Source organism: Triplophysa dalaica, chromosome 14 (genome assembly GCF_015846415.1).
Source record: "Triplophysa dalaica isolate WHDGS20190420 chromosome 14, ASM1584641v1, whole genome shotgun sequence".
Lineage (NCBI taxonomy): Eukaryota > Metazoa > Chordata > Actinopteri > Cypriniformes > Nemacheilidae > Triplophysa > Triplophysa dalaica.
Genome location: NC_079555.1, coordinates 1,278,838 through 1,292,841, shown reverse-complemented (window position 1 = coordinate 1,292,841; position 14,004 = coordinate 1,278,838). Strand labels below are relative to the sequence as shown.

General features: G+C 41.3%; 1 protein-coding gene across 1 annotated transcript; it reads right to left on the bottom strand.

The window, feature by feature from the left end:
- Positions 1 to 2,298: 2,298 nt before the first annotated feature.
- On the bottom strand, positions 2,299 to 13,476 carry rsf1a (remodeling and spacing factor 1a). The gene is given in 18 exon segments (XM_056766013.1): positions 2,299 to 4,274; positions 5,590 to 5,775; positions 5,856 to 6,103; positions 6,182 to 6,368; positions 6,441 to 6,508; positions 6,590 to 6,693; positions 8,350 to 8,404; positions 8,574 to 8,653; positions 8,742 to 8,846; positions 8,946 to 9,176; positions 9,252 to 10,016; positions 10,018 to 10,703; positions 11,321 to 11,430; positions 11,696 to 11,846; positions 11,849 to 11,900; positions 12,017 to 12,109; positions 12,202 to 12,293; positions 13,306 to 13,476. Coding segments are annotated over 18 exon segments (3,843 nt in total). The 5' UTR covers positions 13,460 to 13,476; the 3' UTR covers positions 2,299 to 3,798.
- Positions 13,477 to 14,004: the final 528 nt, after the last annotated feature.

Here is a 14,004-nt window from a genome sequence, read left to right as displayed (position 1 = left end):
CTATAGTGTACTGTTACCATTACCCCAAAACCTTCTTTATTTATTGGGGACTCTTTTATCTTCTAAAGATGCTCAGCTTTAAAAGATAGCTTTGTGTGATCGTAATGGATGTTATGAGATCAATGTGTTCAGGAATACCTCTGAAGATGACGTCAAACTATTTCTTGTGACAAACATTCAGATCGTCAGTGTTCAGATGGACAACAACTCGCCTGAAAATACTCCACAAGTCAATAAAATTATTAGAACAAATCACACTATAAATGTATGAACCAATATAATACAATCATTTATAAATGTCTCAATTTCTCGTCCTTATTCCTACAGTAAAACTGAATCAAGAAGCCATCGAGATGGAGCCGGGCATCTTCTTGGACTGGACTGACGGCAGGCTAACAGAGGTGGTGTCCAGCGATCAGAACGACTGCTCAGACACCCATTCACAGGAGGAAGTGGGATGTAAGGAAGAAAATGTCTGTTTGCAACTGCACCCAATGTCTGTCTCTGACACAAAGGCATCTATCTTAATATCATTCTGTACTATCTTTTATCAGCAGAAGATCAGCTGTCATCATATGAAGAATCGCATATCAAGAGCCTCCCCAAAGAAAGCGAGAAAGAGGTGTTCTGTGATTGCTACGATGACCTCAGTGGAGATAAGGTCATCGACAGTCTCGTAGTAACAGACGTCCCGACAACATCACCTACCAGCGGGGACAATGAAGACAAAGGGATCTGCAACCCAACAGAAGATCCTTGTGCTATCAAGATGGACTTCATCAAGCCTGAGTCAGAGGCTCTTCATGAGGGTGGAAAAGAAAATGATTAGAACAAATAACAGTTCAGTGTCGTCTACAGACTGTGATCAATACAACACAATCATTTAGAGATGAATTCTGTCTGTTGATCCGCTGCTGCACACAATCTCTGTATCTGACACAAGAATAACAGCATGTATCTTATCATTTTACATTCTCTTTGTATCTTTAACAGACGGACTCTCAGCCGTCATCATTAACAGGATCTGACCGGATGGTGGACCACAGTAAAGACTGCTGTGATGACCTCACTGAAGAAATACAGCTAGAAAGTTGTGTAGCTGTACCTGCTGTTCAATGATCAATACAACACATTCCTTTAGAAATGAATCAATGGCACCCTGCACACGATGTCTATGTTGGAGAAGCATACATTTTGGATTTACAACATGTGTCTTATTATCACTCTCTCATATTCAGTTTTTCTTTTTAAGAGACGGAGGCTCTGACATCTCCCTCAACAAAAACTGACCTCAATGATGTGAGCTGGATGAAGTACTTCATAGAGGACCCCATAAAGGACCTTACTGGAAATTGAAGATGACAGTGAGGATGAAAGTGAAGACAACAGTGAAGATTAGTGAAGATGACAGTGAGGACAAAGAGAAGAGGACAGAAGAGAAGATCTAGAAAAAAGGGGAAAAAGATTCACGACCTTCCAAGATTGTGGAAGAGATTAAAACGGCCCTTCAAAAAAAACCGGTCCAGCGAATCATGAGAGCTGGAAAAAAAACATCACATCTGTGGAACAAAGCAATGTAGTAATAGTAACATGGGGTATAAGGTGATTTCATCAAGTACCATCATGTCAAGTTCAAGTTTTATAGTAAATTACATCACTGATACAATACACTATACTGCTAGTTTACTAGCTATTACATTTTTAAACTTCAACATTTAAACACTTAAATTATATACAATACTAGTTCAATTTTAATCATTTAAAAAAAATGTAACTAGTTCAAAATGTATATTTTTAGTTTATATTTAAACATTTTTTAACTAGTTATATATCTTAATATTTTATAATACTTGCATTTAAAAACATATTTAATTATAGTAAATATATGATAGACTTCCTTAATAAACACTTCCTCCCCCCTTACACTGCGTGTCTGTGAGTTTTCTGTACAATGTCACAGTTTACAAACATGATTTCTCTTCTGTCTCTTTCAGTCTAGTGTTCATGTGTTTAGTGCTCGACTTTCTTTTCTCTCAAAGCTTTTCTCCACTTTTTTTATTTTCAGTTTTTTTTTCGTCACTGTCTTCCTTGGCTTGCTCACTGCTAACATTGGGTTAAGGCTTTTATACGAGACACTTTTTTATCAAAGACATTTCATATCAACATTTTACGAACACTTGGCGTAAAGTGTCCTGCTAAAGAAGTGAACAGTACCGTCGTCTTTCATTTGATTGGCCAGCTCATTGTTTTCACACGGTGGAGCGCGTTGTGTTGTAAAATAAATTCAGTACAGTACAGTTAGGATTTTAGGCAGTTATTTCACAAATTTTATTACACACCACGGACAAATGACGAATACGGCCCTGCGTGAGAAAATGGATGTGTGGGGCGAGAGTCAATTCCACGAGTCTTATGTCGAATGCGTGAGAGTTGGCAAAAAAACAGTAACATGAATGTTAAATTTATTTACGTTTCGTGGATAATTTTCTTAAAGTATGGAGACATACATCTGGATAATAAAAGTAAAACATAAATTGAGAAAAAAACATAAATTCCAGTAGTATACAGCTCAAAATCACATTCTTTAAATGAAGGCAGAGGCCAGAATTATTCTACTGCTTGTGGGGGTTTTGAATGTTGTACTTGCTTTAGGAGGCAGGCGTTTTGGAATGGTTTTATAGTGTTCTCATTCAATCAGTCTTACGACTTTAAATAATAGAATACTAAAATACTGAAACCCTTTCAGAGATCCAGTTTGCCGTGGCGTACTGAACGTTTGAAAAGTGTGATGTCACAGCGACACAATCGAAGGTGCATACAGAAGAACAGAGGCACATAAACCTCAGACAGCTTCATATGATCTTAAAGGGACGTCCTGTAGTCGAGGTTTCACTAAACGTCCGATAACTTCAGCAAAAGCTTTCAAAGTGCAGATATGTCCAAATCAGGAAAAATAAACAAAGTCATATTCATTTTCGTATAAAATACTATGTTATTTTAGCATTAGGAGGATATTAATCTTTCAATTAGGATTATTTGCATCTAAACTTTAAAATTGTATAGTATGGTCATTTTCCTGCAATGTTTACTGGTTTGGTTATGAAATGGTTTTGCAAACTGAACGGTCTGCATTTATTGCTAAAGTTAAAAGAATGATTCACTCGAAAATGAAGATGATGTCATTCTGTGCTCAGTCTCATGTCTAATGTTACGCTCTGTGTGACATTCTCCTATGGAACACAATGAGTGTTAAACGGTGCCCAGGCATAAAATACAGCATACACGACTAAAACTAAAGATTTGAAATATCCGAGCGCGAGTATAGTTTCATTTTTGAGTGAGCTTTCTATTAAAAGAACGTATTTCCTAAAAGGCAAAGATACGGCATCCAGGATTAATATCTAATAATACCCCTTTCAACAAATTCCTAATGTAAAACAAACGTTAAAACATTTTTTACAAGAAACTCAACGCCAGCTTGAAATGCACATGACATTTAAACATTGAATGTACAGCGTCCAGTGTATGTACGGGACGACAGAAGCCTCTTCATACAAACCAAACATTACTGGCCAGAAATGAGAAAGTGCTCGACTCTGAGGAACTGTTACTGTAGAAGTAAGTTAACAAGACCCTGTTGTACACCTGGGGATGCATGCGGCCGAATGATGCGAGTGCATTCAAACATCTGAACAAACACCACGGCTCCTCTGGAGGCTTCATTTGGTCCACTACACCAGAAGTCTACGGTGGCTGACGAGGCGGCTCATGTTAGAAGGCGACGTGAAAAGAAATGTATCAGGACAGCTGCTCGCTGTCGAAAACAAAGTTAACAAGGTCCGTGACTCCGGTAAACTCTTCCTCGTCTTCATCATCCTCATCATCATCCTGAGCTGTCACCTGCAGAGGGACCAGGCCATTGTGCCTGCCTTTGGGTGTGTGCTTCGACCTGGAGTTCTCCGGGACTTTAGAGGACTTGCCCGTCGAGATCTTTCCTCGGGTGTTCTGCCTCCTTTGCCGCACGCCTTCCTCCTCCTCTTCATCATCAGTTTCTATGCGGTTTGACCTCCTGCGGAGGGGCCGCTGGTCTTCCTCAGACCGGTCTGTTTCTCCTTCCTCCTCGGAGTTCTCATCTTCCTCACTGGAGCTTCTCTGCCGTCTCTGTTTTATATGTTGGTGTCTCTGTTTGGATTCGTCCCTTCTGGACTCGCTTCTCTGTCCTCCGTCTCTTCTCTGCAGAGACTTTGGCTCAAACTCTTGAGAATGTACAGACTCTACAAAAGGAGGTGAAAAGGGAAAGAAACGTGATGGTAGAGATTAAATTGGGATAAAGAGTTGTGATGTGAACAAACAACATCGAAACAAACAAGATTATTGCAAACCGTATTGCCTAGGTGAAATTTTGTTACATGCTTCGTTACAGAAATGACTGTTGGTGATTTAATAGCAGAAAGATCACTTAAATAGACACAGAAAAAGCTAAAATTACATTTTAAATAGGGATGCGCGGTAGGATTTTTTTGGGCCGATACCAATCTTAACAAACAACTATCGGTCGATTCCGATACCGATATGGGTCCATTGTATGCAGTAACAATACTGTACAATACTAGCTGGTTCTGCATTCAATCAATTTGACTGAACATGAAGTGGATCCATTTAACATTTTAAGAGAGGCACAAGTGAAAATGTGCCTAAATATAAGTTAAGATAAAAATACATGACATGACAATCTTCAAAGGTGATTTTTGCTATCCAATGTTTAGCTTAATAAACAAATTAACTCAAATTTGACTTAAAATTTCATATTTCTTTAATAAATTTATATAGTGTTTGCTTTTGCTATTCACATAATTATTTTGCTCAGAGAAAAACATCGGATATTCAGACATCCAACTCATTGCCTCAATGCAGTTATCCAAAATCCTTTATATTTTTCCCCAAATTCATTTTTTTCTGTTTTTATTTTTCTGGATTTTGTGTTTTCTTTTTTTTGTGGTGTACAACTATGTTAATATGAACCAGTATCTGTAATATGAACCAGTAAGTATTTTTTCTTTGGCTGTTTTAACTACTTACATGTAAATCAAGTTTTTTACACTTTTAGTAGCAGGTTTATAACGTGGTTAAATGGACTTTTTATTTTGAGGACAGACTTTATTTTTGACGGCTTGCCGCAACGTTTTACAGCAGCTTCTCTCAAACGAACCTGTAAAATATAAAACTTTGTGTTCGCGTCCACCAGATGCTAAAAGTCCACTACAGTACACAAAACCACATATTCACACGCAGAACAAGCAGATGCATATTTAAACTGTAGCAGTATAATCATCAGCGCTATTCATAGCACAATTTGAATTTTATAGGCTGTACAGTGCTACTTTCTGGCGTGTTTTTTTTTACTTAGCATCTGTGTTTTCCGATCACGGAAATCATACGGCCCTAATAAATCGGTATCGGCCTTTTTCATGCTATTGCTGATATGCTTATGTTGTTAAATTAGTCCAATATCGGCGGCAGATACATCGGTGCATCCCTAATTTAAAACTCTAATTTAAGATAGTCACATAAGTCAAAGTGTGTAGTGACCTTCACTGTTGGAGCTGGACAGTCGTCGACGGTGAACCACAGAAGAGTTCTTCTGATTGGACGCCTTTTGTGACCCCTCCGATTCGGACGTTTCGTAGTAGTTGACGAAAGAGTTCTGCCTGCGCCGCGGACGTCTTCTGCTCGTGTCCACGTCGCTCTCGCTAAACTCGTTCGATGCCTCCGTCTCTGAGATGAAAGACAGAGGTTAGCGAGGTCACATGTGAAGGCACATCGAACAAAAACTGTATATGAAAACGCAAACAAACCCATTTCTTCCTCCTCCTCCTCCTCTTCTGAGTTTAACACCTCCTCCTCTGAGGATCCTCTCCGTCGGCTGGAAAGTCTGCCTCTGCTCCTCCTGGCTTTTTGAGTGTGTGTGCTTCTGCTGGTTCTTTTGGATCTAGATGGATTCCCAGCATTACTTTCAGTGCTGCCCCATTCACTGCCCTCACCAGAGCCGACGTCTGCATCAGCATCAGCATCTCCCGAAACCACAAACTCCTCCTCCTCCATGCTAGCAGCAGAATAACAGACAGTGATGCAGATATTGAACCCTCAATGTATACTAAAATACACACATGCGCACACACACCTGTCACTGAGCTGAAAGTCGTCCTCACTCTCCTCCTCGTCCACCGTACTGTCACTGTCCAAGTCGTTGAGTCGCCGGCGTTTTCTTTTGCGTGGTGCGAGGGGCTTCACAGACCGGCGGGTTTCTCGGCTGACCGTGCTGCGCTGTTGATTCGTCACGGTCGACACATGTTTATCACCTCCGACACCTGCAAGAGACAGGAGCAGAACGTAAATCTCTGCATGAAAATGGCGACAAAACACACTTGCATAAAACCAACCTGTGTCCTGCGAGTCTTGAAGATCTTCCTCTATCGCCTCATCGATGGCTTCGTCAAAGTCATCAAACCTGAGTGGCAGAGATAAGAAAATGAAGTTCACAAAGACAGAATCACATCTTCTGCTAGAGTCAGTGAGAAACACTGATCACCTGTAACTGATGGATTTCCTCGTCCTGGTCGATCGGCGGCCCAGATTGTTGCTCTTCTTTGCGTCTTTTTTTTTCTGTATCGAGTCCTCTCCTGCGTCACCGTCCTGCCACGATGGAAGGCCACAACATTCGAATCAAATAAAACCAACTACAGACTACTACAAAACCTAAATCCTGTCATATATATAGACGTTTCAGCGGCAACAACATAAACAAACGTTATGAGGTGCAAAGTTAACTTCCGGTAGACCTCTGTAAAGAATCAATAACTGTTTAAACTAGTTTTAATTTAATACAATGAATATACCATAACATATTAATATAAATGCCTGTAAATGAAGTATAAAAAACATTGTTATATTATAACCAATTACAGACCGGAAGTTAACTTCGGGCCAGGTGCATGTGTCCGATGACATCATCTATAATCCACAGACTTATTTCAGATATTGCACAACATACCATAACATACTAGAGTACAGCATGGAACAATACAGTATTATGCTATACAACACTGTATGGTTAAGTATCTTATGGCATAGTATTATATAGCTGTGTTGGTGTGGTATGGTACGGTATTATATTGGATGGTGTGATACAACATAATTTAGTAAAGTGCAGTATGGTAAACTACATAGTTTAGTATGGTACGGTACAGTATTGTATACTGTAGCATTGCACAGCACAGAATGGCATAGTATGGTAAACTATATGGTACAGCATAGTATGTATAGTATAGTATGGTACAGTATATCACAGCAAACGAAGTACAGCATAGTATGGTACAGTTTAGCATTGTATAGTGCAATATGGTATGGTATAGCACAGTATGCTATAGTCTTGTGCAGTACCATAAGGTATGGTATAGTATAGTGCTGTATGGTTTGGTATAGTCTTGTACAGTACTGCATGGTATAGTATAGTGATGTACCGTATGTTATAGTACAGTACGGTATGGAATAGTATAGCGCTGTTTGGTATGGTATAGTCTTGTGCAGTACCATATGGTATGGTATAGTCTTTTACAGTACCGTATGGTATAGTATAGTGATGTACCGTATGTTATAGTACAGTACGGTATGGAATAGTATAGCGCTGTTTGGTATGGTATAGTCTTGTGCAGTACCATATGGTATGGTATAGTCTTTTACAGTACCGTATGGTATAGTATAGTGATGTACCGTATGGTATAGTACAGTACAGTACAGTATGGTATAGTCTTGTGCAGTACTGTATGGTATACAGTATGGCATGGTTTAGTTTAGTGCTTTTTGGTATGGTATAGTCTTGTACAGTACCGTATGGTATAGTATAGTGATGTACCGTATGGTATAGTACAGTACGGTATAGTATAGTGCTGTATGGTATGGTCTTGTGCGGTGCGATATGGTATAGTACAGTACGGTATGGTAAAGTGCTGTGCTGTATGATATTGTCTTGTGCAGTGCCATATGGTATAGTATAGTGCGATATGGTGTGGTATGGTTTAGTGCAGCACCGTGTGGTATACAGTAGTACAGTATGGTATAGTGCTGTGTGGTATGGTATAAACGAGTGCAGTACCATATGGTTAAGTACATTATGGTATGGTATAGTATAGGCTGTATGGTATGGCACAGCACAGGAGTCCATGGAATGGTATAGTACACAGTAGCATGGCTAAGTATAGCATAGCTTTATATAATATATCACAGTAGAGAATTATACAGTTGTATCGTTTCATATTGTATAGCATACAGTAGCAGGAGCTGCAGACTTACTGGGGTTGTGATGATGTTCTCCACACTGATGCCCACATACACTAACCGTTCACGCCTGTGTGAGAGAGAGACGGATCACATCAATTAATGTATATCATCTTAAGAAAAAGAAAAGCTTGTGTGTGTATGTGTGCCACCCACAACCAATAGAAATCATTGTTGGTTGTGATGGACTACCAGAAGTGTGTGTGTGTGTGTGTGTGTGTGTGTGTGTGCGCGAGTACCTTCTTTCAGCTCTCTCTTTCTTCTTCAGCGCCGTGTCCAGATTCAGTAGCTGTTCCTCTAACCTCTCACAGAGAAGTTTCTGTAAAACGACAGGAACATTCCGTTATTAAAAAGACTTCACATAAACACACTGTTTTCTTTGAAATAATAAAGATCGAGCCCCTTACGTGCTGGCAGGGAGGACAGAACCATTCTCCATCTGGAATGATCATGAGAGGAGGTCTTAGGCAGGCTGTGTGATAGCCGCTATCACACGAGTCACACAGGAGAATCTGACACAAAAACACACCGACGGAGAACATATGAGACGACGCTAAGCGTGTTCGATTTCTAAATCTAAAGCATTTGTTTGAACTGATGTAGTGTCTCACCAGCTCTGGGTGGTTGGTGAGACCGCAGTGTTTACAAGCATCTTCAGGCGGAAGCTCATTCGACTGGTCCGAGTCGCTCTCAGTCTTATTGTCTCCTCTCTCTGATTTGTTGTCCTCATCATTTGTGGCCTTGCCATCACCCGCATCCTCATCGCAGTCCAGCGCTCCTTTGGATTTGCAGTTTTTAGCACGGGTTTTCGACCAGCGAGGGCGTCTGTGTCGTCGCTTGCCCTGGGAAGCGAAACATATCTAAATAAAACCCTTCAGACAAATTCTTCCATCAGATATACAGAGATATCAAGTTACCTTTAAAGACTTGGTGGGTCCTTCCACGTCCACCTTCTTGTCAACCTCCTTTGCGGGCTGAATTTTCACCTCTTCGTCTTCCGTGTGTTCGCCTTGAGCCGTCAGTGTTTGATCTGGTTTTTGATCCTGAATATCAGCCACTTTGGGGCTGGGTTTACAGATGCGAGCAGATCTCCTTAAGGACCGTCGATTGCTGGTCTCAGACTGGACGTGCTGGAGTTCAGGAGTTCGTCTGTGACGCGGGATCTTAATCTTCAGTCGAATCCCTTCCTTCTGAAGTTCAGACGATACCTCATCATCATCATCATCATCGTCTTCGTGTGTTTCACCTTCTCCTGCGTCTCCTCTCTCTGAAACCCCGCAGATGGCGGACGAGGAGCGCTTTGTGCTTTGACTCTCATCTCTTCTGTGCAGCTTGGATTTGCTCTTTTGAGAGCTCCTCTTTCTCGGGCTTCTCAAACTCTTCTCTTCGCTTTCATTCTCGGCTGGAACGTTGGTTTTGAGATCTGCCGTCTGCCTCTCTTTCATTTCAACGGCAGCTTTTTCTTCAACCGTGGGAGACTCAAGCACGTCTGGGCAGACCTTCTTAACATCTTTAGACAAGAAATCCTCGGGGACGCTCCCATTGTCCGTTTTAATCACGGATCTCCCCACAAGAACAGACTGTCTACCGCCATCCGCGTCTCCAGTGCCAGACGTCAAGACACTGCCATTTCCATGAAGACCATTTCTGTCCTTTGTGGAAGTGTTATCACATTCAGCCAACAGGCCTCTTTCGATCAAGGGGACCCTTGATAACTCCAACACCGACGTATTGCTCTCGTATCGTCTTTTGGTACGGCTCAACGGACGTCTGCTTGTCACGAGATAATGTGACGTTGAGCTCTTGTGGGAGAGTAACGGCTGGCATCTTCTCTTCACTCCTCACGTGCGGCTCCTTCACCAGTAAGACGGCGGGATTGCGTACGATTATCCCCCCGGTGCTGGTGCTGATGCTGCCGTTGCTGTTCAGATTATTGTTGTTGTGATTAACGTTGCTGTAGTGATTGCTGATGTCATAGCCGCCGCTTCTTTTCAACTCTCTCTTCTTCAGTGGTATTTTAGCCTGTTGATCGCTGCTGAGGACTCTGGTGGGCTCTTTCTTGTCGTCCTGCATCTCTGGTTTGACGGGTGCAGGGGGCATGACGACTGATATGGTATTCCAGGTTCTGGGACAATCCTTGGCTTCTTCTTTGACGAGGGTTTTAATGGTGCTGACTCTGTTGTCTATAACTGGGATCGGCTGTGATTTGGGTTTGGAAACATCCTTCCATTCAGCTTCATCTTTGACGTCTTGCTCTTGTTTAACAGCAACGGGTGACGCTTCTCTTTTCATGCTGTTGTTAGTTTTTGTAGAAGGGATGATGCTGTCGGTTAAAGTGGATCCACAGTTTTTCAAGTCGCCAGCTTTACCTTGAAAAAACATGAGCACTATTATTGATAGAGTTTAGCCCTTAGACTATGGTTGAGTCCCAAATGACATGCAATCTATACCATCTAGTGCATGAATATAAGAAGGATAGTATCGTCCCAAATGGAATACTAATCGCTTTTATATTAACCGGAAGTATATCGTTTTCCCAGGCAAGAGCAAATGCCGTCAATCGCACTGGTGTGTGAATAAAAAACTATTTGTGAGTTGTGTATTTAATGTAATTTTCATGTGTTTTGCCCAGCGTGACTTTAGTCATCATCGGATTGAAGCCTTATCACTCTGCAGGAGAACTTGGCTCGAGCAGCGTCCGATAGCCCTGCCTCCCTTCGCAACTTAAGTGAGACCGCTGAGTGTGTAAAGTGTGCAGAGTTCCACACTTCATATTTTCGGTTGAAAAAGTGCACGATCCGGGTACGTAAAGTGCACTTCTTCTTTGAGAATTGTCAATGGGGACGCACTACTCAAAATATTTATACAAAAAAATAGTGTAGAATAGTGCATAAGTGCTCGATTTGGGACGCAGCTTTAGTGAAGTGAAAACTGGTCCACTAGTTTAAATAACACGTATAATACAGTGACTTTTGAGTTGTAAAACCTTCTTTTTCTGTGCTTGGGCTTTTGGGATCATCCAGCTTCTCTTGGTTGACAGATGACTCAATCTGGGCTTTCAGCTGATCAAGTGCGTCTGCAAGATCATTTCTTGTCCTGTCGAAACAACTTCCATTATTTACAAAGCTTTTCATCTTTAATAAGCTTCAGCAAAAAAAAAATCTAAGGCTAATCTATCTGAAAAGACTTAATTTTGCTTTTGATAAAGACATCGGCCAAATCAATACATTTACTTTTGTGATTATAAACTATGCTGAAAATGTGTTCTAGACTCCTGACACAAGTAAACCATCTCCATTATCATCGGATATTTCGCATTAAAGAGTTTATTACACAGAGGAGCACAGTGTGGATTCCTCACCTTGCAATGCATCTCCAGGAGGATCCATCCAAGTCGTCTTGTTCTTCGGCATAAACACGCACATTCTGCTCTTGGTCTAACTGAAACCAGTACATAAGGCCTTCCTTGTCTCTACCGATGGGCTGCAGACGCATGTTGTCCGGCTCTTCTCATTAACCAACGTCTTAAACTTGAGATTGTCGTCAAACTGGCATTCACACAAGTACTGTTAAAACAAAACATGACATCATGATTATTTCGTATGTCATTGATCCATTCAATGCTTTTAAGGATTGAGTGAAGCCGACCGCTCGTCTAAGGGTCTGCCTGGGAAATACTGACCTTCAGGATCCCGGTCTTAAACTCGACGGTCATTTCAGCGTAACTTTTTCTCTCCAGTTCCCAAGCCCATGTGCTGTTACACTCCTGGCACACCTGCGGCAACACGATTTCATGAAACGGATGCATTTGCATGCAGATTTCCATGTGTCGTTTGTGGTGGTGTGATTTAAAAAGGAAACACTCACCTTTATAAGATACTTCTCCCACTTCTCCGTCGTGACCGACTTGCTGATCTTACGCAGCAGTTTGACATGAAGCTCAATCAGAGGCTGAGGAACTAAATTGAAAGAAAGAAAAGAAAAAACATCAGGATAGGATTTTAATTCACACAAACGTGTCACTATTTCCTTTTCTCTTTGTTGACATGCTTAAGTTTACAAACAGCTAAAAGTGGCATCCTTAACAAAACCGTCCCGATGATCTACCAAACACATGCCAAATAAAAAAAAATCCAGAAACAATCACATATCTGTACAATAGATTTTATAAACACACAAAATAGATGTTATTATAGGAACAGGAAATTGTAAATGTCAGTCTTTTTCCACCTAAAACTTGACATTAAATCTCCCTGCTTTACCATCACCACATTGTGAATTGGACCCCATATTTATGTGTCTCTAACGGCCCAATCAGCTATCAGCTGCGTCATAGCACACAAACCAATGACAGCATTTTTTCAAGCAATGCCTCCAAACGACAACATTAGGCTCATGAATCTGGACACTTGGGACGACTAAACACATTCCCACACTTTAATAAAGCCAAACCCGTATGTACGACATCAAACATTATTAGGTCATCGTAGAGGGGGCGGGGACAACAGAACGAAAACAAGTGTTGCATTTTAGATGATGATGCTGTTACAGTGTAGCATCAGAAGTTTGACAGCGGCCTGCGCATGCGCACTGCGCATCTACAGCCGTTGCTGTTGATAAAACGTGAATGTACATTTCACATGCGATTATGAGGTGTTGCTCTATATAATCGCGTGTCGTGATACATTAACACCACCAGGTTTGCGTAGAAAAACCAAGACCGATTTTCCACGCTAAGAAACCACAGAGGGTAGAAAAAACAACAACCTGACTGTTTAAACTCATTGCTTGAAAAAAACACCCACATCCGAAATCTGAGAAAAACCATCGTATCACTTTACATCGCCATTACACGAGCTGATATCTACACGCAGATAACACGGATCCGATCAAAAACAAACTTTAAGCGGTGAGATGTATGATGAGCAGGGATGTGGAGCCTGTCTGAATAAAAACAAGCCACGGTCTTACCCGCGGAGGTTTCCTGTAGGTACCGCTCGAGCTGGGAGAAATTCAGCTCGGGCAGATCCAGAGCAGACCCGTAGCGCTCCAGAAAAGAGCAAAGCACCGCAAATCCGGGACTTGAAGCTGGAGGAAGACCCGCTGTGGTGCTCGGAGCAGCCATCTTTCCTACGACTCTGCTTGCTTAGATCAAAACTGCCCACAATACACCGCGACAACCCACCCTGAGCATCATCTAGGGGGCATCTGTTGTGCGTGGACCACCACGATACCATGCGCCAACCTTCATCACTTCGTTACCACCGTCATCGTCATTATAACACGTTTAAATCGCTTTTAACCGCGACGTTTCGTTACTCGTGTTTTTCTGACCGTTAAAGACATTTTAGGATAGTAACCAGTTTTGTCCACATGGTCAGTTTGGGGGTGCGTAGTGAAACTGAAATTAACCACGACAGGAACGTCGATTAACCGTGATGTTTGCAGTGAGGCAATACAAGTCTGTCAGTTTTTTTAAACTTAATTAAAAAAGCGTCGTTCATTTTTATGAGACACAAAACGGACGATTTCTGTTCGATGAGGCAGTGAAAAGAGGGAAAATATAGATTCTCATAAATTAATTCATGAATACAAATAAACACAAAAACGATAAATAAATCTATAATAAAATAAAATGTTCAGTATGTAATTATGGGATGGGACCACGCT